The 24,694-nt window shown below is 45.1% G+C and overlaps 1 protein-coding gene across 1 annotated transcript in view; it reads right to left on the reverse strand.

Moving 5' to 3' along the window:
• LOC134395286 (keratin, type II cytoskeletal 80-like) overlaps positions 1-24,694 on the reverse strand; it is a 224,060-nt gene that overhangs the window by 48,655 nt on the left and 150,711 nt on the right. Inside the window, exon 2 of the mRNA XM_063121439.1 lies at positions 11,942-12,376. Within this exon, the coding sequence (XP_062977509.1) occupies positions 11,942-12,274 (333 nt within the window). The 5' untranslated portion in view covers positions 12,275-12,376. The remainder of the gene's footprint in view (positions 1-11,941; positions 12,377-24,694) is intronic.

A 24,694-nucleotide genomic window follows, 5' to 3' on the forward strand; every position in this document is an offset into this window, starting at 1 on the left:
GGGCCTGGTTCAGACAACACACTAAACCATGCTGCTTAATCACAACATGGTCAAGGGAATCCTTAACCGTTTTGTGGTTAAGCAGCATGGTTTAGCGTGTTGTCTGAACCAGGCCAGAAGTTCTCCAACCTGTGATTTCAAGTATTAATCCATATTGGCTTCAATATAGCCAATGGAAATGTGTGTGTTAGTGAAGCCAAGTTATTTATTATTGCTAACTTTTATATACCATCTTTTTTTGATTTTCCTTCCTTCCTTTTTCTTTTCTTTTTTTACTGAAAACCTATCCAGGCAGTGCATAACAATTAAAAAACATAAAATACAAGGCATGAGAACTATCACATTATTTAAAAGGCCAAATGGAAGAGATGTATCTTCACAACCTTACTGAAAGCCAAGACAATGGGGACTATTCAATGGGGACTGTTCTTGAGGGAGTGCCTTCCACATTTTGGAATAATGTAGGAGAGAACCCTTTCACGTGTCTCCAACAAATGGGCCTCTGAAGATAGTCATGGGCTGAGCCCATGGTTCCTTTAAGAGAACATCCTTTGCTTCATCCAAGGGAAAGGGAGAGGGGTTTCTTGCCTGAAAAGGGAGTAGCAAGTGAAATGCCAAGGCCGCGCAGGGCAAGAAGCGCCTGGCATCTGATAACGCCTCCCTGGGCTGGTACCAGGGGGAGAGTAACAAGTTGCAGCTGTGCAATGTCTGGGAGCATTCCCCCTCCCTTCGGGAGAGGTGTGGATTGCTATGGGGTTTCTATTGGTCAAGGTGGGTCTGGTGACAAGGGGGTCCCAGAAAGGGATAAAAAGCTTAGGTCCGGTCTCTTTCCTGTGGGTGTCAGGAGTCCAGTGTGTGTGTGGTGAGTTAGAGCATCCAGGCCGGGCTGGCTGGATGGCAGAAGCTCCACGTGGCCGCTGAGGGAAAGAGTTCTAGTTTGAGTGGTGTAAAGTTGAGTCGGAGTGAGCAACGAAGAGGTTGAGTCGCAGAGTTAAATGTTTGTTATGTTTTAGTCTATGTTTGGGTACAAGTGGGCAAGGAAGCATTTACGGTCCCTTACGGCTGGTGGGTGGTTAAGTGGGGAGAGAGTGTGAATTTAACTGGCTTGAGCGTGTAAAGGGGGAGGTGGAGGTATTAGTCCCTGCTGTCCTAAGTGTGTCATTCCTTTGTCTGCGTTTCCCCCAAAAACCTCTTACGCTTTTACCTTAATGTGTGGACCCTTACGGAAGTGTGTAATGTGAAGAATAAAAGTGTTTGGTCCCTATCTCTGGAGTGTGTTGTTGTTTCCTTGAGAACCTAGACTCTAAAGCGTTAACAAGCGGCAGTGAAGGGGCGTGTGTCTGGGCTGGCTGAGTCAGACCCCCCTTTTCTGGCCAGGGAATCGCTGAGGCAAACCGAGCGGTTCCACTACAAAGATAATGTTGTGGGGGGGACTGCAAGTGGCAACAGCATCAACTGTGTGGGCAGCCTGGACCCCATTTTGCATCCTCCACAATGGCCCATATACCTAGCATCATTCCAAGGCATTGAGGAGAGGGAATGCAGTCATCACAAAAAATAATGGTGAAGAAAATGTGGGAAAATATCTGAAAAGTGTCATTTTATTTCTAGGAGATATGAAAAGAAAAGAAAAGAAAATCTCAGGAATTTCCTGAAAGTTTTCTTTCCCCGTGAATGGGGCTTCCATTTTTCTGCCTCATTCTCAGGGCATTTTATAATTTATTTTGAATGTGTGTTGGTGATGTTTTTGACCTTAACTAATCACTGTGATTAGTTGGGGTGTGTGTGTCTATATTTTTCTTTCTATTACACATCTCAGCATTGCTCTACAGGCTGCCTGCACTTTCTGATCTGAAAAGCTCCTATGGGAGGAATAAAATTCATGATGTCTTATCCTGGGCGGAAAGTGCAGGAAGTCAAGGAGGCTACAGGCTGTCACAGAGATGATGGTAATGAAAGACAGGACACTCACACACACACACCTCAGTCATCTCATAAGTAAGGGAAGCACAAGAACCCTGAACCAAACCCATAAGCATTTCTCTGAAATTTCTTCTCCTTTGAATTTCTTTTTGAAAACAATTTCTTTTCTATGAAACTGAATCATAATGGTCAAAATTTTTGTAGGAGAAATTTTCGGCACAGCGCTAATTTTAATACCCAGACATGTTCATAATGAGACAGGCGGTGCTTTAGATAACCATCCCCTAAGTCGTTTAGGACTTTAAAGATTAAAACCAAAACTTTGATTGAGTCTGGAAAATGATTGGCAACCAGTGCATGTCTGTCTTGATGCTGTGCATCAGTTAGCAGTCTAGCTGCCACATTTTGCTCCAATGAATTGCCCAGACACTCTTCGTGGGTAGCCCCACATTGAGTGCATTGCAATAGTCTACGGTTGTGTTCATGCAACCGGCTGATCTATGGGACATAACAGTGTGAGTTCTTCTGAGTTCCTGGGTGAAGAGTAATCACTGATGACTGAGCAGCGATATGCCCTGATTTAGACAGTGTGGCATTCTAACTCTTGCCCAAACTTGATACAAAGCTGATCAGCTACACATCTAACTTTATGATTTGGGTGTAACAGCCTTAACATTTGCCAAATCCTGCCATTAAAAACTCTCCCTAAATACCTCTCTGAATACACAAAGCTGCCTTATACTAAATTGGGTACTGGTTTATCAAGCTTCATATTGTATTGTCTGTCAGGAGTGGATCTCAAAGTCTTCTGATGGAGATATGTACAGGTTGAATAGTTAGAGTGGATACTCCTCCAAATGTTTTGGATTACAACCTCCATAATTCCTGACTATTGGCCATACTGGATGGGATTTGTCCCAAACATCTGGAGGACACTAGGGCCTCATCTACACCTGACATTTTGCAAGGGAGGAGTTTTCCTGGATCCATGATCGCCACCCATGGGGCAAAGGTGAGGAATGTTTCCTGCAAGTAAAGGATAGCAGTTGTGGGAGAATGTGTATCCTGGTTCCGAATGTGTAGGCAGATGGATATGGGGCATGGAATTTTTTTAAAATAACTCCTCAGAGATGTGCACCAGCACAGACACACAGCAACACAAGAAGGGATAGATGCTGTGTCAAAAATGCACTACTGCACAGAGATATATTTGTTTGTTTTTTAAAAAACACTTGGCGATAAAACACGTCGTGCCCCTCACACTGGGTTGGCTGTTCGCTGAGCCACGAGCTCATGCTGAACAGCAACAGCTTTGTGAAGGGGGGGGGGGTCACACCTGCTACAGACTTTGGGATTGTAGTGAGAGAGCTGAGAAACCCTCCAGAAAACAAGTCAGTGATATTCCTGAATAACTGAGTGGTGGAGCCGAGATCACAGCGGGATCAGCTGAGCATTGTGTGGCCCGGTAGGGACGACATTGATATTATCCTGGAATAAGTGGCTGATGTAGGCATGACCTAAGTTGTGAACTAGTGATATTGCAGATTGAACATGGAAGGTCCTACATATTTGATCTCTGACCCTCCCACTGCTATTTGAAGCTGGCAGAATATCACCAACCATTTCCATCCTGTATAGCTGCAATACTTCAAAAATGGTTGGTGTGGCCTTACTGGCCATGATGGCTGTGGCTAATGGGAGTCTTAGTCACAGGTTCCTGTGGCCCTCCAAATGTTGGACCCAAACTCACATTCCCAGCCAACATGGCCAATGATCAGGAATGATGAGAGTGGGTCCAACAGCCCAAAGGCTTCAGAAGTGATGTCAGTCCTTCTACACTGGAGACAGGAGAAACGTTTCAACACAGACATGCTTAGGCTGTTTAAGTACCAACTACGGTTGGCACTTAACTTTATGCTAGGGCACTGCAGCCAAGACATGCCAGACTGTTTTGCTCATATAGCAATCCTTATTTATTTATTTAAGACATTTGTATCCCGCCCTATATCACTAGGACCTCAGGGTTTTACAGCTAAAATCGTGCCGTATACTGTAAAACAAGAAATATACACAGCTAAAAACAAATTAAACCATTAGTCAAGTTAAAATCAATATATAATTTAAAAGCAGTCAAAACTAAGCAGTAAAAATCCTTGCTTAGTATTGGATCATAAAGCAGGTCAGATTGGGGATTATTAAAGTGAATAGATTCACTACATCACTTTCTGTGAATGTGCAAAATCTTGCACAGTTCTTATCCCACTCTCCCCTGATGCAGCCTCATGAAAGGTTGGGTGGTAGGAATACTCCTTTTACACATGGAGAGCTGAGGTTGACAGAGATTGACTTGTCACAATTATTATTATTATTATTATTATTATTATTATTATTATTATTATTATTATTTATTAATTTGTGTCCCGCCTTTTGCCCAATTCTGGGCCTTAAGGCGGCCTTACAAAATGTAAAACATATACATTTTAAACCTAGGAAAAGAAATATGTTAAAACATAAACATTTAAAAATACACAACAATTTTACAAGTCCTTAACATAGATGGAGGACCAGATTATTCTCCAAAGGCCTGTTGGAACAAACAAGTTTTTGCCTGCTTCCGAAAGCCCATCAAGGAGGGAGCCAGCCTAGCTTCCCTGAGAAGAGAGTTCCAAAGCACTGGAGCAACCACCGAGAAGGCCCTCTCCCATGTTCCCACCAAGCGCGCCTGTGAAGATGGTGGGGCTGAAAGAAGGGCTTCTCCAGAAGACCTCAAAGCATGGGCAGGCTCATAAGGGAGAATACGGTCTTTCAGATAACCTGGACCCGAGCCATATAGGGCATTATAGGTCATAACCAGTACTTTGAATTGTGCCTGTAAACAGACTGGAAACCAGTGGAGCTGTTTTAACAGGGGAGTTGTATGCTCCCTGTAACCATCCCGGTCAACAATTTGGCTGCAGCTCTTTGAACCAGCTGGAGTTTCTGAACTCTCCTTAAAGGCAGCCCCACGTAGAGCGCGTTACAGTAATCCAATCGGGATGTAAGTAAGGCATGTGTCGCCGTGGCCAGGTCCGACATCTCTAGCAGCTGGCGCACTAGCTTTAAGTATCCAATCATTGAGACCGTACTTGCCGCCGTCCCACCACCTCAATACTTAAATAGTTCTGGCTACACTCAGCCAAGCATTTATGTGGAAATGCATTGTGCAAACCAGCTGATCACAGATAGAGTTGGCAAGTCCTGAGGAACATGGGAAGCACTGCTGCGGTCAAGGAAGTGGCTGTAGCACTATGCAGCCAGCCACTATACCTCTCTGGGTGAGGACGTAAAACACAAGCAATAACTAGGTAAGCTGGTGAAATTTGGACCTAGGATCCCCAAATGACATGCTTGTGAAGAATGTGGGTCTCCTTTCCACCAAACCCATCAGCTGTGCTGCTCTCCTGATCACCCCAGTCACAGTTATTTAAAGAAGATGCACACGTCAAGGTCTTTGGGTTCATTTTGCCTGCCTCCCGCAAGCAGCGGCCAACGAAGCAGAGAGGAGGCAGGGATAGCAGCCTTCCCCAATCAGGTGCTCTCCAGATGTGAATGATGGACTACAAATCACATCATTCCCAGCCAGCATCTGGAGGGCACCAGGCCAAGGAAAGCTCTTACACATTTTCTGAAGATTACTGCAGACACACAAGGGGAAAGACTTGGATTGGCGAACATCTGGCTGGCTTGACTTCCAGGCCTAAGCCCAGCGCTCTGTTATTAATTATGCTCTTTAAATGTTCTACCTTCAGCAAATGCTTTCCACGTAGCCTTGTCTGCTGAGAGACATTGATATATCTCCCACAAACTACTGTGTGTCTCAAGGGATTCTGGGGAGAGTGGTAGAGTGCGCCCTCTGTGCCTGTAGGGGAATGACCAGGTCTCTTTTGGCCTCCTTCCCCTCATGAATGGAGAGGTCACCCTAAAACACACCAAAATACACCCTTGTGGCTTCCTATGACCCTGTACAGGTGACACACTAAGCCACAATGGTTAAACACTTAGCGTGTCCATGGGAACCATTCCTAATTATGACAGCTGCATAACCACGGTTTAAACCACTAACCATTTGCTGCAAAAGGGTGAGCAGCCTAACCATGGCTTAGCGTGTTGTCTGAACTGGCCCATTGATTCCAGTGAAAGATGCATAGAGGTGGGCAAGCTGCCTTTCAAGGCTGATTGTCTTGCATTATTATTCATTTTCTTGAGGAATCTCGGATAGGTTTCCATAGAACCAGAGGGATTCCTGACACAGTTTGTAAACCATTGAACCAGGCCACTGTAGCTCCCAGTGTGCCTCCTGTTTAGGCAAGAAATGAACTTAAAATATCTATGGTTACATTCTTAATTGAAATTCAATTGCCCTTGTATCCAACATTTTAATGCACCGAACAGAGAAAATGGCTGCACATCTATCCATTTGCATGTCATAAACACTGGGTGTAATATTCTCGTAACTGAGGAGTAAACACTGTCTCTTAATATTAACTCATAATGATACCAATGTGTGCCGGTGAGTGTGTTTAAAGGATTGGCATTTGCTGCCTAAGTTAGACACTTCAGTGAAGCAATCCTCCAGGAGATTACCATCTGTTTACAGAACATGAGGGCTCTGCAGGAACCTGCCTTGGGGAATCAAACTGTTGTACTTTGAAAACAAATTTCTGCCTCCCCTGTGGGACTTCAGTACACAAAAGGCTTCCTCACAGGGGTGAGAAGGAGAGTTATTGTATGCTGCTGCAGTGACTTTTCATCTTTAAACACCTAAAGGCTATTGCTCTACTTCAGCTGGACATCAGGAAAAACTTCCTGTTAGAGCAGTACGACAATGGAACCAGTTACCTAGGGCGGTTGTGGGCTCTCCCACACTAGAGGCCTTCAAGAGGCAGCTGGACAGCCATCTGTCAGGGTTGCTTTAGGGTGGATTCCTGCACTAAGCGGGGGGTTGGACTCGATGGCTTTATGGGTCCCTTCCAACTCTACTATTCTATGATTCTTCTAAAATCCAAAGCAGTATCTATGCCAGTAATTTATTCCTTTTTTTCTCTGTTTGAAGTGGTAAATACAGCTGGAATATCACATGGGTCAGATCTACACCTTGGCCCTTTTTACACCATGTATTTTTCCCAGGGTCATCCCTGTGTGTCCAAATGATGCACAAGGGATCCCGGGAGCAGGCAGGGATGACCCTTCCATTTTCCCGGGATAACTGCTCCTGCAATTATCCCAATTATCCCCGTGGTCTCAGGACCATCCCAAGGACCGCAGGTGGTGTGGGCACCTGTCCCAGCTTCTTCCCTCCTCTCCGTGAGTAGCGGGGCCCAGCAAAGAGGGAATGAGCTAGGCTGGAGGGGAGTCCAGGGACATCGGGGGAGGGGGGAAGCAGGTTTTTTTTAATTTTCTTTTTTTGGTAGAGCTCAATTGCACTCCCAGCTACTGGTTTTTGTTGTTGTTTTAAAAAAGGTGCCTGTTTGTTTCTGGGATGCTGCAGATCATCACCTAGCATTTGTACGCTAGGTGATGATCCCGAAAGCAGTTAAGTCCGGAATCATCTCCCACTCCCTCCCTGAAGGCCTTTAGGTGTAGAAAGGGCCCTTGTGTCAAAATCATTACGATCCCATCATGGTAACGCTATATCCCTCTTGCGAATTTATGTCTTGTAGGGCACACAGTGACATTTGTTGCAGTATTTTGGATAATGTGGAATTAAAAAAAGCTGGAAATAATCCTATGAAAGTGGTATATGGAAATGTGTCATCTGTCCCAACAGTTATCAATGAACTTCAATACTGCTGTAAAGCAGGAGTGCAGATCTCCTTTTGGTCTCTGCCATACTTCATAAGGCCGTGTGTGGTGTCTGCCAAAGGATCCTAGTGCCATCAATGGCTAAGCCTTATTCCATAAAATGTGATGGAAGACGGTAGTGATAGTAATAAAAATAGATCCAGTGGCTGTCAGTTCATGTCCACCCTCTGTTTAAGGTCCTAGTTTGGGCCTGTAAAGCTGTGAATAGCCTAGGACACAGCTAACTGAAAGACAACTCAGCGGTGGGCAACTTGTGGCCCTCCAGAGCTTTGGCCTAGAATTCCCATCACCCCTAACCAGCACAGACAATGGAGAAGGACCATGTGAAATGTAGGCCAAAACATCTGGAAGGCTACAAGATGTCCATCCCTGTCTTGCATGAACCTGCCATCAGCAATGGTCTTCATTGGTGGCCCTTCTCAAGGCCCCTGTCTAAGAATAGACTAATTATGCTTAATGAAGTCAGCCTTCTCGATGTAGAACTCCTAAATTTTTATTATTTTATTGTCCCAGCATTTTAACAGTCTATAAATAAATTTTAACTTGGTGTTATAAATTTGTAATTTTGCATTGCTGCTGTTTTTATCTGGTTGAGCTTTTATATTGTATTTTATAGTATGGTTTTATACTGTTGTTTTATACTTTGAATGTTTTTAATTTTTGTGAACCGCCCAGAGAGCTCTGGCTATTATATAGAAATATAATAAATAAATAAATAAATAAATTGTAGAACTCCCTCCCTAGTCAGTTTTGCAGAGCACTTTCATTATTATCTCTTGGCATCAGGCTAATGATGTCTTATTCTCTTGGGCTTTATTTGCCTTTACTAATACCTGCTCACACTTTTAATTGAGTGGGTGTTTTAATGGGTCATGAGGTTTATTGTTATGTTTGTTTAATCTGCTGCTTTTGGTTGTTGTTGATGATGATGATAATAAATAATAATAATTTTATTCCTATTGATTTTGTTAGCTGCCCTGAGATGTTTCCAAGAAGTCAGGATGTAAATCTAAGGATGGATACATACATGCATACATAACAATTTATGATTGCACCAGCCAGCAGGTAGGGTGGTCATGTCATGTTTTTTGAATGCTCTCCCGTAAAAACAGTGACCACCATGGAGTAAACTACAACCTCAGGGAGTTGGCTACAGTGAAACATTCTCAGTGATATGCTGTTTCTACCACATGCTGGTAACTTTCTCCTTGGGGATGCATTTGAGGATAGGACATCCCACCATATTTTGAAGTGGCACAGTCTAGGCATTCTGTTGCTATTGCTAGTGGAACAGGTGACAAATATGAGCAATGAGGTGTTTGACAGGAAGACCAGGAATACTTCTCACATAGGTTATGGTGCTATACTCAGCTCCAGGTTTTGAAGGCCCCTAGGGAAAGCTCCCTCAATGGGCCCTCTCCTTTAGTGAGTCTACATTCTCATTTTATCCAGCTGTTGTTGCTTCCCCATCCTCTTTCCCATCATAGTTATCCATTGCTTGCTCGACAGGCAAAGAGCAACTAGGCACTGCCATGGCTGCTCCTCTTCCTCACACCACTGTTGTCTGGAGCAGAGTGAGAGGTAGCAGAGGACCTTCTCTTCTGCTGCTCCCAGACTGTGGAATGGCCTGCCGGAGGAGACACGTCAACTTGACAGTCTATTAGCATTTAAGAAAACAATTAAGCCTGATCCAGCAGGCCTATCCAGTGGAATTTTAGGATATTTTTAGAATATTTTTAGGATGTTTTAACAATGTATATTATGTTTTAATTCAGTTTTATGTATTTTATATTTGCTGCTGTTCCCTGCCTTGATCAGAATGGAGAGGCAGGTAAGAATGATGATGATGATGATGATGATGTGGACAAGCAGGATGCAATGGTGAAGAGGAGGAGCAAGTCCAAGGGGGCCCCTGCTGGAGTATGGACCCTAAGCAGGTGCTCAACATGCCTACCCTTGATGACTGCACTGGTAGATTTGGTTTGGGTTCCTTCTCTATGGCATCCTTAGCAGGGCCACTCTTACACAAACCATTTGAAAGAGGACCAGTGGATGAGGGAAAGGCTTCCTTGATTCCTAAGAAGTAATTTAACATGTACCTATCCTATTGACTATAGATGCTGGAAAAATCCACCACGGACCTGAATGAGTTTGGATTCCTGAGATTGTGGCCTGCAGAATTTGTAGCGGACCAGCTCTGCCTTCGGGTGCATCTGGTGAGTCCCCCCTCCCCCCTCTGTAAACAGGGCACAATGCACCAATTGCACCTGCAATTTCTGTATCTTAGGCAAATAACAGCTGTAATTAGCATATTTTATGGAATTTGCAGCTGGAAAATGCTTAGATATGTGTCAATTGTCACTGCGATTGTGGAAGGCTGCAATTGGGGTATCTTACGCTGTTTACAGAGAACACCCCCCCCCCCGGGCTGAAATCTGGTGGATGTGCCAGGGGCTCCAGGGAAATCCATCAAACCCCCAATGTATCAGATTTCCCTGCAATGGTCCCCTTCCCTAGACTGGATGTTGGGGGATTCCCACATACCTACTACTAATTTAAAACTTCTTTAACCATCATTACCTCCCCTAAGGAACCCTATGATGAGGGATGTACAGTTTTGTAAAATAACTTTTGTCTGTATTTCGCAGATTATCAGGTGCCTTTTGTTCTATCATCCACTCATTGATGGATTTGGATTTTTTCCCCAATTCCCCGAATTTGTGTAAAGTTGCACTTGCGAAAATGCGAAAATCCCCCCCAAATGCACAAATCCCGTCCCCATGTCTATTTTCAAGCCTTAGCCTATGGGGGAAATGCATATTCTTAGCAGGCGTTTTCTCATTTCATGTATTTTTCTATGACTAAATTTGTATACAATTCTATGACTAAATTTGCGTAAAAATGTGTAAAACGGCTCGCAAGACCACAAAATTCATATCTTCTCGATCATCCCAGAGTGCAGGACACGGAATAACGGGCTCAAGTTACAGGAAGCCAGATTCCGGCTGGACATCAAGAAAAACTTCCTGACTGTTAGAGCAGTATGACAATGGAACCAGTTACCTAGAGAGGTTGTGGACTCTCCCACACTAGAGGCATTCAAGAGGTAGCTGGACAACCATCTGTCAGGGATGCTTTAGGGTGGATTCCTGCATTGAGCAGGGGGTTGGACTCAATGGCTTTATAGGCCCTTCCAACTCTACTAGTCTATGATTCTATGATATGACTGAGGAAAAGCCAGTCTGCTGCAGAAGCCACAGATCACATTCATAGAAATCTAAACTCATTGGATTCCATTGTGGATTTCTCTGACATCCATACCTATGAGGTGTAACTGGGGGTGGGAGTATAGAGTTAATAATGAAATTATCAGCCCTTTCTGCAAAATACAATCCCCAAAATTCACCAAAGAGTGCCATGCCAGCTAAACTGGTACAATAAAATCCATATACAGTTACACTCTAGCTGTACCCTTAAAGTTTACGGTGCAAATGTATATGCGTTTTATTGTACCAATTTAGCTGTCATGGCTTCCCCCGGTGAATTGTGGGTATTGTGGGTTAAGGCTTAAACTCAAAGGACAACTACAAAGTGGACAGCCTTGGAAATGCATTTTATTATCACTCTGCATTCAAACTGGTTTTTCCCCCTTTGGGAAGATACAATTCTCCCTCAAGTTAGCATGTCCATTGCTTTTGTGGGTGCTATGTAGAATGTGGTTGGGTTTGTGACACGGTCACATATTTTTAAGTCTCTTTTGCTGGAGACCATATCAGTTCTTATTTCGTTTAAAAAAAATATGGGGGGGTGAGTGAAAGGAAGAACTGGTGATGGGCCACCATCCCTCCCCCATAAACACACATAGTAAAGCTCCTCACACACCCCACACAATTAACCTGAAGACAGTATATTTCACAGCTGTTAAGGACTAGTAAGGGCATAGCTTTAGAAATAACACACAGGTTTTTATATTATCTGGAAAGGAACAGTATTGAAAGTCTTGTGACTTGCACCAGGTCTGACTTTGGACATTTTGGTACCTGAAAGAGAACATCATCACCGTATGAATAATTTGTCATCCTGAATCTGCCACCTGAAATGACCACCTCATACTTGCTCATTGTGGAGTAGGCCTTAGCCTGTCCTTGGGTCCACACAAAGAGAGGGTTTATCTTACCTTCCCAATTAAGGCAGCAAATTCGTTATTGAGTATCTTCATCTCCTCTTTCTCCTTGGTCCTTATCTCCTGGAAGGAGGGGTCAATCTCCAGATGTAGCGGAGTCAGGAGCCGTTTGTTGATGGAAATTTTTGGGTAAGCGTGGTGGCCATATCCAGTGAAGCTCGAAGAGCTGAAGCTTTTCTTGCTGGTTTCACCCATGGTGGGGTTGCAACAGGCCTCAAAGCGTGAAGAAGGGGAGCATGAGCGCTCTCGCCTCGTGGAATAAGAAGCTCCTGGTGAAGTCAGAGAGCTGCTGCTGAGGCTACTGAAGTCCCTGGAGGGGCTAGTCATTGTGGCTCTGTGGGAAGCTGAGAAAGCACTAGGCCGGCTAGCTGCTACAGAGACAGACAAGAATCACGTTGGGGAGCAGCGTCGATGCAATTCCTGTCTGTGCTGAGCTCAGTTTAGCTAATGAATTGCAAACACCTGTTCTGCTATGCTCATAAAGCAAGGAGGGTGTGACTGTTGATGTAATCCAGATCAACCTGTTGGCTTTCTCTCTCTCTCTCTCTCCCTCCCTCCCTCCTGTCTTTTGTAGTTTTGTTTGTGAGGTGAGCGCACAGGCACAGGCATTTGTAGGAAGAAGAAGGGGGGGGGGAGCCCAAACCAAAAATTACTCACTTGCATCCAGCTATATGCACCCTGAAGGGAGGGGAGGAGGAGGAGGAGGAAGGCCTTAAATGGCAAAAGAGAGGTTTGAAAGGAGACGTGTCAACATATTGGTGGAGCACAGGAACAGCCAGCCTTGAGCAGAACACTTAGGATCATTGAGATAATGTTCGGTAATGGCCAGGATTGGGGCAAATCAAAAGAATTGTACAGCAAACTATATGGCAATTAAGAAGAGATTCAGTATTTCTCGTTCCGTCAGTTTGGACTCGAAGTGTCATGGCAAGCACCTTCCGTCTCCTTTGGCGAATAGTTCATCAAAGCGGTTGTGGGTTCTTGATTAAAACACTGGAATGGATGATGCAGGCTTATGGATGAAGTTAGGATTCTAATGCATTTTAGCACGTGGGCAGTCAACCTGTGGCAAGAGATGCTTGAAGAATTGGCCTTTGCAAATACCAATCTGAACAGATAGGATCCCACCCACCCCTGCCAAGCTAATGGGCATATTGGAAGGCAGCTGTCCCTCAAATTTCGCACTTCTCCAAATGTAGCAATGCATTTCTCAGCTCAGTTTTTAAAAATAAATCAATCAAAATGCACTTAAAAATGAGTATTTTAATTTAAAGCAAATGTAGAAATGTGTATGTGAAGGGGGGGAAAACTATTAGATAGTCACATTTTGAGGGGGGAAATGGTCTCAAATATATCTTAAGTGATTTGTGTGTGTGGATTTTATTATTAATTAACACAGGTTAATGTGGAAACACGACAGAATAGTGGGCAAATGCAGAAGAGGCACAGGTCAGAAATAGACTGATCGCTCCATCCCTACCTGTGACACAAGGTGAAGGGCTTTGTGGCACTCCTAGGTGTGGGTAGGGGCCCCCAGGTCTGGGGTTCCAGTATGCATCTTCCGTGTTGCTGCTCTCTGGGCTGAGTAAACTAGAGGCGAAGCCACACCAACCCAAAGGTATACATTGTAGTGTACCCCCACAATGACACTACCGAATGCTTTAGTTTTGGCCTCAGGCACGGTTGCCGAAAAGTCTGGCCACCACTACTTTACTAAATGAGCATAAAGAATCAGAGGGTGCTGGTTTGGTTTTGTATTTTCTGGCTGAAAATGTGTGCTTTCAATCTTGAACATATGAAATCAGTTTCCACAATCTGGTGCACAGTTATACACAAATGGGAATAACTCTGACTGAATGATGACCTTTATCCAAGGGCAGTATCCAGTGTTGTCCTAGCGCTAGCATAAAGCAACGCATAAAGCAACGCTAGGACAACATTATTACTAGGGCTGTTCAAGCCTCAGATTCGGAAATCTGAATAACGGAGGCCATTTGCTTGCACAGCCCTAGGCCCCCCATACAGCATACAACTCCCAGCATGCAGTGCCTGGGAGGGTTGTACTTATCAGGGCCCAGGAGCAGAGGGAATACAGGAAATAGCTGCCACCATCCCCAGGATTTCTGTGCGATCGACTACTTCTCAGGGTGATCGGCTGCAGCCATTTCATGTATTCCCTCAGCTCCTGGGCCCTGATAAGTACAGCCCTCCCAGGCACTGCATGCTGGGAGTTGTAGGCTGTATGGAGGAGTGAAAAAACAAGCCAAAGGCAGGGGCGGAACCAAGGATAATCTTGCAAAATATTGTTAGGGTTCAATAAACCTTTTTCTCAACTAACAATATTTTGCAAGTTTATCCTTGGTTCCGGCCCTGCCTTCGGCTTGTTTTTTCACTCCCTCACGGGGTTTCCCTTCTCTTCCTGTGGCTGTATGGGGGGCCTAGGGCTGTGCAAGAAAATGGTGTATCCGTCATGAAATGGCCTCCGTTATTTGGATTTCCGAATCCGAGGCCGGAGGCTTGCACAGCCCTAACTATTACCACTTGCTAGGCCAAGGAAAAAAGTAGTGATTTGCCATTGGATTTCAGCAGTGCTGTTTCCTACCCAACTGTGGTGGCAAAACATGACTTTTCGCCTTGCCCAGCAAGTGCTAATGACGTTGTTTTTCGCTAGTGCAGCATCATTTGCACTAGCACCATGATAACACTGGATGCTGCCCTAAGATTTGTAAAAGTGGGGAAGCTAAATACCGAGTACCATGGAAAGAAAAGTATTTATGGGTTATTGATGGGGGCAGTAGACAGTTTACTTGAAGGATAAGTGGAGTCACATCATAGTTGTATGTTGTGAGAGAAGTGAATCTCACCTCTGTCTGGCTTTTTGTAGTAAAATAATATATAATTACCTATTTACATTCACCTCAGTGCTGTGGTATTTAGAGGAGAATGTCTGCCAAGCCTTATGAAGTGGCTAACAAATATTTAAGAGGAAAACAACTATTAAACATATTGTTGATGAGGAGTGAGAGCCAATCCCCCAGTTAGACTGTGCTAAAAAGACCCTTTGAAAATCCACTAGCTGGTTTCTGTTTTAATCAAACTAAATGCCTTAATTTGAGAGGTCCCAAATAATTTTGGTAAATCCTTGTAATATTGCACAATGCTCCACACTGTGTACTCTTCAATCTCCCAACAGCAGAAATGTGAATCGTGTTTTCTGACTTGCCAGTTTGAACTTGCTGAGAAATCAGGAAAAGGGATTGCCTCTCTTTCAAAAGAAAAGGAAGAAAAGAAAGTATGGCCCAAAGCTCTCTTAATCTGATTATAATTGATAAACAATAATCATTGTAAAGATCTGAATTAAGTTTGGCTTCAGCAGACAAATGTCTCCTCGCACAAGACATGGTTAGGCATTGTTCACTGAACTCGGACGATTTGTGGCTTGGCATCCACAAAAGCACCACACGCTAGTAGGTCACACTGGTCAGGCTTCCTGCTCATCATTATGGATACTCCCAAGGATACCTTAATGAACAGGACTGAATTGTAAAGACTCTGTGGACAAAGGAGGGCAAAGGACAACTCTGCTGTTTCTTATGGTATCGTGTACTGGTTTGCTGTCAACTGGAAAATAAGAAGCTGAATGTTCCCCAGCAGAAGTTTACTGGGACCTTTTGATAAGGAGAAAGATTTAGGCCATAGCTAGACCTAAGGTTTATCCCTGGATCGTCCAGGGGTCAAACCTGTTCATCTAGGTGACACACAGGGGATCCAGTGCTCAGGCAGGGGCGAACCCTGGATGATCCCAGGATAAACCTTTGGTCTAGCTGTGGCCTTAGAAGGCAAAGATCAGGATGACTCTGCAACCTGACTGCAGAGAACTGTGACCTATGGCTACTCAGCAGAAATGAATCCTTTATATCAGAAATTCATAACATTTTTTTTCTAAATCATATCCCTGCCCCCTTTGCAACAGGAATTTACCTGCCCTGAAGGCATCACCTTGCAAATCCTGAAGTGATGAAGGCAACTGCTGTAACCTTTGTTTTCTTTTTTCTTTCAACCAGCTCCTCGTTGGATGGCTCCTTATCCTTTTTTCTTAGTCAACCTCTCATGTTTTCTCAGTCTCCATTTTCACCCTCTAAAAATCTCCTCTGTCCATTCTCTCTTCAATTTCCCATTGCTTTTCTTCTAGGGCAAAAGGGACTCTTCTCTATGGAATCAACATGGGCTGAACTTACTCTTTTCTACCTCCTGGTCTTCTCTTTGTTCTCCTTTTCCATCCAGTTATCTCCTCTGTCCACCATTCTCCTCCTTCAAGACTCATGAACCTCATACACTGCCTTTTTCTTTGTTTCTTCCTCTCTGAACAGGGGCATTAAAATACTTTCCAAGCCCTTCATTTTTCTTTGCATGCACAGTTGATTTTATTTATTTATTTCATTTATATCCTGCCTTTTTTCCTCCAAGGAACCCAAGGCAGTGTACACAATCCTCCTCTCCATGTTATCCTCACAACAACAACAACAACAACAACAACCCTGTGAGGTAGGTTGTCACCCAGTGGGCTTCCATGGCCAAGTGGGGACTAGAACCCGGATCTCCTGACTCTCAGTCCAACACCTTAGCCACTACATCACACTTTTACCTCACCCTGATCATTAAACCATAATGATCAGGGTGAGGTAAACAATATTCAGATAGGAATGAACTGAGGCCTTTTATTCTAGGATCCTTGCAAGGTAACCAAGATGGCTTCCATTGCTCTTTTACCAGCTTGTTCCAGCAAGGAATGTCAAAGAAATTGACAATGGATTCAAATGAATTTGGAATTTTATGAATCCAACCTACAAATTCCGCAGCATACCAGCCTTTTCTACATCACATGGATTTTGCAGAACTGTGGACTGATCTTTCACTTTTGGTGGGGGGGGCGTATTTGCAGGAATATGCATTAGCAGTAATTCACATTAACTCGTATGCATTAGAGCATTTGCTCAACTTCTTAACAGCGCATTAGTGCTAAAGTGTTCCTGCGGTAATGCAAATGAGCACTAATGTGAATTCGTACTAAAGCAAATTAGTGCAAGTAGAACAAAATTCTAGTTTAATAAGTGGATGATGGAATGAAAAGATGCCTGACAATTTGTGGAACACGACAGAAAGAATTTAACAAAATCTGTTCATGCTTAGTTCCATCCAATCTAAATTTCATAGTTATTGCAAGTACTTTTTAAAATCTTTCCCTCAACGGCCATGGCTAGACCGGTGATATCCCAGTGATCACCCTGGGACCATACCTGTGTGTCCACATAACGCACAGAGCATCCTGGGAGCAGGGAGGGATGATCCCTCCCTTGGCCCAAGATATTGCCCTACCCTTTCCCCCCATTTTTCCATGGTCTCAGGATGATCCCGAGACCGTGGAACATGTGGCCAGGCATTGCAGGTTGTCCCGGCTCCTTGCGAGTAACCATGAGGAGCTGGGACCTCGGCATGGGGCACAGAGCTCCTCAGGAGCTCTGTGCCTATTGGAGGTGAGGTGCGGGGAGGGCAAGATTTTTTATTTTTTAAAAAAAACTTACGATTTCCATTCAAGCACTCATGCGCTCCTTCTCCTCTAAAAACAAAAAAAAATGGTGGCTGCGATGTCATGCACCACATGTAGACGAGGGTGACGATCTCGTGATCATAAAATCGTGAGACCAACGCCCTCCAACCCCCACATCTAGCCATGGCCATGCTCAGCTTCCCAAGCCAAATCAAATCCCCCAACATTGCACAGTTTGAAACCACACTTTTAATACACCTATTCTCATCCCAAAGCTCACTGCCTGAGCTTCTCCCTCACAACTTCTCCGGACTGTCGAATTCTCTTCTCTGACAGTTCTACACTGAATTCATTTACTGGGCAGTACCCTGACATGCATTGATTTAAAAGCAATGGGCCTATTTTGTTAATAGAACGCACACACACACACACACACACACACCGCAGCTGCAGTTTAAAATGACCCTCACCAGGTGCAGTCTATGAAAGGATAGGCTGTGTTCAGCTTTGCCTCTGTGTCTGCGTCTGTGAATCTACATGCATGTGTATCCTAGACACAACAGTCATCAACGCATTACTCAAGGACGTATGTTTTATGAACTGGAAAGGGGGCTGAACTCTGAAAGACAGCACCTTAGCAATTCATAGCAGTATAGTTGTAAGTACTCTTAAAAAGCTGAAACAGGGGCAAACTCTCCATAGCGAGTTTGTCAGGGATGCTTTAGGGTGGATTCCTGCATTGAGCAGGGGGTTGGACTCAATGGCCTTGTAGGCCCCTTCCAACTCTGCTATTCTATGATTCTATGATTCTATGATTGACCAGGTACAGTTACCAGAAATTCAGGGTGGTCCCTTGTAAGTAGGGATGGTGGAGCAAATGTCATATAGATTCAAATTTCCACAAAGCCTCCATTAAAAAAAAGGTTCCTCAATAATTCTCTCAGATTTATGCACGTATATGTATGCTTTTCTACGAAGAAAAGTTACTCTTATAGAAGTATGGATGGGCCATAGCTCAGTGTGATACAGCACATGCTTTGCAGGCAGAAGGTTCCAGGTTTTATTTCTGGCTTCTCCAGGTAGAGCAAGGGAAAGTATCCCATCTGAAACCCTGGAGAGCCACTGCCAGGCAATGTCAACAATATTGGGCTAGATAGACATAAGATCGTAAGAGTCTTGCTGGATCAGACCAAGGGTCTATCTAGTCCAGCACTCTGTTCACACAGTGCCAACCAGCTGTCAACAAGGAATCCACAAGTAGGACATCGGTTCAACAGCAACTGGTGAGAGAGGCTTACTGCCTCAGATGGTGGAGGTAGCACACAGCCATCAGGACTAGTGGCCATTGATAGCCTTCTCCTCCAGACCTGCCGGCTTACACCAGCAGGGAGGCGGGGCCAAGGCGCGCTAACGTTAGCGCGCCTCCCCCGGGCTTCCAGCCGGCGAAGTCGCAGGGAGGACGCAAGCCCTGCGTCGTCCGCCATTTTTTTTTTCTTTAAAGGGGCCGCGTGTGGCCCGAAGACGGCGGACAAGGTAAGGTTTTTTTTTACTTTTTTTAAAAAAAACGGGGGGGCAAGGATGGCAGGGTGGGTGGCATGGGGGAGGGCGGGTGAGATCGCGCCGCGCGCCGCCCGAGCAAGCAGCCGCCCGGGCGCCGCTCCGCTGCTTGCTCGGGCAGCGCGCGGTGCGATCTCACCCACCCTCCCCTGTGCCACCCACCCTGCCATCCTTCGCCCTCCCCTCTCTTCCACCCCCCCGCCGATGGGCACAGCGCTCCTATGAGCATTCACTTATGGCGCGTTGAAGGAGGCCTCAGCGCGGCCTGCCTCCGGATTCCCCTGTGCATCATCTGGACACACAGCAGGGAAACCGGGTCAGAAGGCGCGCTAAGGCCTCGTATAAGACAACTTCTTATGTTCCTATGTTGCTAACTGCCTCCAAATTCCATTAACTCCCCCTTCCAATCTTCCCCTTCTCTCTCCAAGGCTTTGGGCCAGTGCTGTACATTTTGGATTTTGCAAAATGTTTATTTTTATTTATTTATTTAAGGATTTTTATGCCGCCATTCAGCCAAAAAAGGCTCTCATGGCGGCTTACAAAGGTATTTCTTGACAGTCCAAAATGTTGTGTTGACAGGAAGATATTGTCTCACACCTTGGGGTGAACCTAGCTTATGTTATACCTAAACAAGGTGTTTTTTGGGGGTGGGAGGGAAAAGGCTGTTAGGTGATAGAGACATGGCATTTCCGGCTTCTTCTTTTAGTATGTGGCTCCCTTAGGCCCTAATAGTGTGGGAGTGATATGTTTTTAAGAGGGTGTTTTCCCACCTTTCCTGTTTACACTGCTTGCCACCCCTTTCTATCTATGCCAAATATTTGATGCAATTTGGAAAGGGATGAATCTTCTAGCCCTAATTAGCTATATTTGGTAACAGTATGGAGGAGTCAGAGGCCAGGAAGAAGCTAAGGGATGCAAAACTGGCATGGTGCCACTGTGTGTGGAAATCCAGACCTTCCATCTAAATCACTCAGTGAACCCAAACGTTCTGATTGACTTGGAGCTCTATCTCAGCCCTGTTATGCTATTCAGGGATGTGGAATCTTAGGCTGGGAATTCCCTGCATGGCCACACCCCTTCCCCTGGCCATGCCCCCTTTCCTCTCAACCACGAAACATTTGATGGTTTTCCAGCTTTTGTGCGGTTTCCCCCCTTCTAAAAGGTTGAAATGTCTCTCCTAAGGCTTAGTGACTGGCAGTAAGAGCTTTAAACTAAAATATGTTGGTATTTGGGATGGTTTGAGGATTGTTCCTTTTGCCTTTGGCCACACCGCTTTTGTCTTTTGCTCTGCCCACCACTAGAATGTGGCTTCTCCAAAATGGAATTTAGCTCTCAGCTTGAAAGAGGTTCAAAACCCCAGTGCTATGCACATACACACTCTCTCTCTCTCTCACTATCTATCTACAACTGTTCAACCATACCATAATGGTTCTCAGAACAGGAACATTTATAGGAAGACTATGGCCGCAGCTAGACCTCCCTGAAAGTCCGGGAGTGAGGAGGGGAGACCTGTGTTGCTATTAATGTGAGATCTCGCCCCCATTTACACGTAAGGCATGACAACCTCAGGAGGAGAGGTGTCGTGCCCGCCATTTTTTTTATAGGGGCAGAGCGCATGAATGCTCGTGCGCAAAGGTAAGGTTTTTTTTTTTAAAAAAAATAACTACTTTCCCCGCTCCCTCCACACTCCCCCCAACAGGTGCAGCGCTCCTGGCTCTGCGCATGGAGCCAGGTAAACCCGCAGAAATGGGCCACATGCTCTGTGGTCTCGGGCTCAGACCATGAAAGAATCTGGCCCAAAGGGGAGAGCTGTATCCCGGGGCAAGGGAGGGATGATTCCTCCCTGATCCCAGGATCCTCTGTGCATCATCTGGACGCACAGAGACAATCTCAGGGTTCACGCCGGGATATAGCCTGGTCTAGCTAAGGCCTATATTGCCATCACAGCAATGGATGTGGGATACCAGGTGTTTTGATGGTGTCAAATGACAGTAAAATGATGGCTCCTTGTCTGTTCCTTTCAAAGATGCCAGTAATAAAGGAGGGTACTGGGGAGCATTTGGCTTGTCAGAATCCTTCCCCTCATTTACTAGGTGTTCCTGCTGCCCACTGCTCTGCAGCAGCTCCACGCAGATGGTATCAATGGCTCTAAGCCCTCAGGACACTCAGAGGGACAATGACTCACTGCCTGAGTACACTATTGTACCTTTAAAAATGACATAGCTGTAAGCATTTTGGTTTCCCATAGTCTATAATAGGGTGGTTATCTGAAAACGAATGGTTCTCCAACAGGTAATCCAATGGGGCGGAGAGGCAGAGCTGCTCCAGAAATCAGAGTGGAGAATTGGCTCAACGGAGCACCACTCTGATTTTAGAAGCAGAGCAGTCCCGCTCTGCACACCCCTACAGTTCACAATTAAAACTATAAAATACAACAGATGAAAGCATATAAAGCTTTTGAAGCATAAAAATACCACATAAAATCAAAATAAACCCAGCATAAGTTATAGCCTAGGGAAAGCCTGTGTGAAAAGATGTATTTTCAGGAGGCATTTAAGGGATGTTACATTTTCCATCTCCTCAAATGTACGAGGGAAGTTTTTCCAGATGATCTGTGCTGCTACAGAGAAGGCCTGCCGTCGAAGTTCTTCATGGCATCATTCCATTTGTTTTGTAACAAACAGCAAGGCCTCCCACAGTGGTCAACCAGATGCTTCCAGGAAGCTCACAAGCAGGCCATGAGCACAAAAGCATCCTCCTGGTCCCTCTGAAAAGGTAATATACAGCCATTGTGACTGGTGGCCAATTCTTCCATGAGTTTGTCTAATCCCGTTCAAAAGCCATCGAATTTGATGGCCATCACTCCAACTTGTAATCATGAATTCCACATTTACCTATGGAAACATCAGATCACTCTGATCTCAAGGAAGTTGCTTCCAAATTTCTCACTGGATTTTGGAGTTCCTCATCTATACCCCCTCCACGCACCCCCCCCCCCCAAATTACATCAGAATGAACAAAGATCAAACTCCTCAAGCATCTATAGATACAACTTAGGTATAGTTAAAAAAATTGATACATGCCAGATACCCCAGTGGCTTACTGCGAATATTTGTATCTGTGGCCTTAGCCAGACCTAAGGATTATCCCAGGCAAATGGAGGGGTCGTCCCTGCCTGCTCCCAGGATCCCCTGTGTATCATTTGGATGCACAGGGATGATCCCAGGACAATCCTGGGATATAGGCCTGGTCTAGCCATGGCCTGTGTGTGCAGTGAAATTTCACACAAAATTAAAATTCAATAATCTAAAATGTCAGCATTTTTGGATTGCTTAGTTTCCTGCTCTGGGTTTATAGACAGTGCTCCAGCTGGGAGCCAGAAACTTTATTTCCTGCCCTTTTCCTCTGCTCATCATTTACCTCTCTGCACTCGCAAAATGGAAGGCGGAGAAGGGGAGGAGACTGAGGGCTGCAGTCAAACGAGAAATCCACTGGTCACCCCAAGCGCCTTCCCTCCCCCTTCCTGAAGCCTCTGCTAGACACATAAAAATATCCATCAGCTCCAGAACCTCCCGCTCTGCATAGGCTACTGGTAAGCCTCGAAGTTTGCAGGATTACGAGTAGCCAGGGTGCATCACATAGGATTGCATCCTTAAATAACCAACAAAATCCACTCTTCACCTGAATTAGGGAAACAGAATGAGAGAACAATAAAAATCCAGTGACATCACTCTTCAGGAATGTGAAAAAATATCCTTTAAATATAATATAAGATGGCCCTGCCTATAGCTGTAGGTTTCGCATTCTGGGAGGATTTCAACTTGTTTGTGGCTATCTCACCACATAATCTCAAAAAAATCTCAAGCATTAGAGAAAAGCAATAAGAACACTAATTAGACTGGGATGGAATACTTAATCAGATCTTTCTGTCCTTCAGATTACCTTTCTTCCAGAGACCAGTTCTCTTTTCACAGACCTGTCACACATCTCTTAGAGCTGTGGAGGGCTGCACAACTCTTGCAGCCCTGGGTTGCTGTGTGTGATATTGGTCCAAAAGTTGGGCATCACACATGCACACATGTACACAGTCATGTAGCAGGAAATCAGTGTTCTGTGTAAGGATCGCTGGGTAAGGGGATGGAGAGGACAGGCAGTGGTGAAACTGGTAGGTGGGGGAATTGAGCCCCCACAGAATATTATTTTCCAACCAGACAGCAATGGGCCGCAGACTTTAGAACAACTGACATTCCTGAAACATTTTCGGAGGCAGACCTGCATCACAGCATTCCAAACTTGATGTTACTAAAGCCCTGTTCAGGTATTCTAAAAAGGGTTAACAGCAATGCTTGAGAAGAAGTTGGGCTCTAGATACGCCCCTCTCTTCCATCATGATTGTTGCTCGATACTGGTGGTGGGTGACTGTCCTATATCTGTGGATGTTCTCCACATGGCCAAAGTGGATTTTCCAGTATTTGGGCTTGTTTGGAGAGCCCCCAAGGACAGGGTTTTATGTAGGGTGACCATATGAAAAGGAAGACAGGGCTCCTGTATCTTTAATGGTTGCAGAGAAAAGGGAATTTCAGCAGGTGTCATTTGTATATCTGGAGAACCTGGTGAAATTTTCCCTTCATCACAGCAGTTAAAGTGTAGGAGCTATACTAAAGTGACCAGATTTAAAAGAGGGCAGGGCACCTGCAGCTTTAACTGTGGTGATGAAGAGGAAATTTCACCAGGTTCTCCAGATATACAAATGACACCTGCTGAAATTCCCTTTTCTATGCAACTGTTAAAGATACAGGAGCCCTGTCCTCCTTTTCATATGGTCACCCTAGTTTTATGGACACATCCCAGGTCCACCCTGAGAGTGCTTGACCCCCTCACTCACATGATCATCCTCAATGAGTTGGGCCCTGCAAGCCTCTGATGAGCACTCAGGAGGCTTGTAAGCCCTCAGTGTAGAGTGGGTAAAATGCACAATTTCTAGATCCTCCAGAAATCATGTATTTCCCTCTTCCTTGCACCAATGGGGACCTTGCAATAAGAAGGCCTTTAAGGCCCCCATTGGCTTGGGAGAGGGCACACACCTTCTGGAGCCTCTGCAAAGTATTCATTTTCCCTGGCCAAACTAATGGTGGCCACCATTGTCGTGGCCAGGGGAATTGCACACTTTCCAGAGGCTCTAGAAAGCATGCTTTCCTGCCCCACCATTGCTCCCATCAGGGCCTTAAAGGCTACCTTGCATTAAGAGGGTCTTTAAGGCCCCAATTAGAGCAGGGGTGGGTGGGAAACAGTAGAGGATCTGAAAGCACACTTTCCCAGGGTGGATCCGTGCCCAACGGCTTGCGGGCCCTTGCCAGCCCTCGGACACGGGTCCACCCTTGTGCCGGGTGCATCTGGTTGTGTCCGTGAGGGTCTCCACAGCCCTCACGGATCCAACCGAATGCTTGCAGCATCCCTACCCACAGATATATTGAGTCTCCCCACTGCAGACAGTTGCCCTCCACAAGTACAGACCGACAAACGTGACTAAAGAAAGGGACAGGCCTGGAGTGCTCCTCCTCCTCCCACATTGCTCTTAATACTTTTTTTTGTTTGAATGCCTGAACAGGGCTCAAGGTGTGACGGATGCTGGCCAGGTCTGT

Source organism: Elgaria multicarinata, chromosome 3, assembly GCF_023053635.1.
Source record: "Elgaria multicarinata webbii isolate HBS135686 ecotype San Diego chromosome 3, rElgMul1.1.pri, whole genome shotgun sequence".
In the NCBI taxonomy this organism is placed as follows: Eukaryota; Metazoa; Chordata; class Lepidosauria; order Squamata; family Anguidae; genus Elgaria; species Elgaria multicarinata.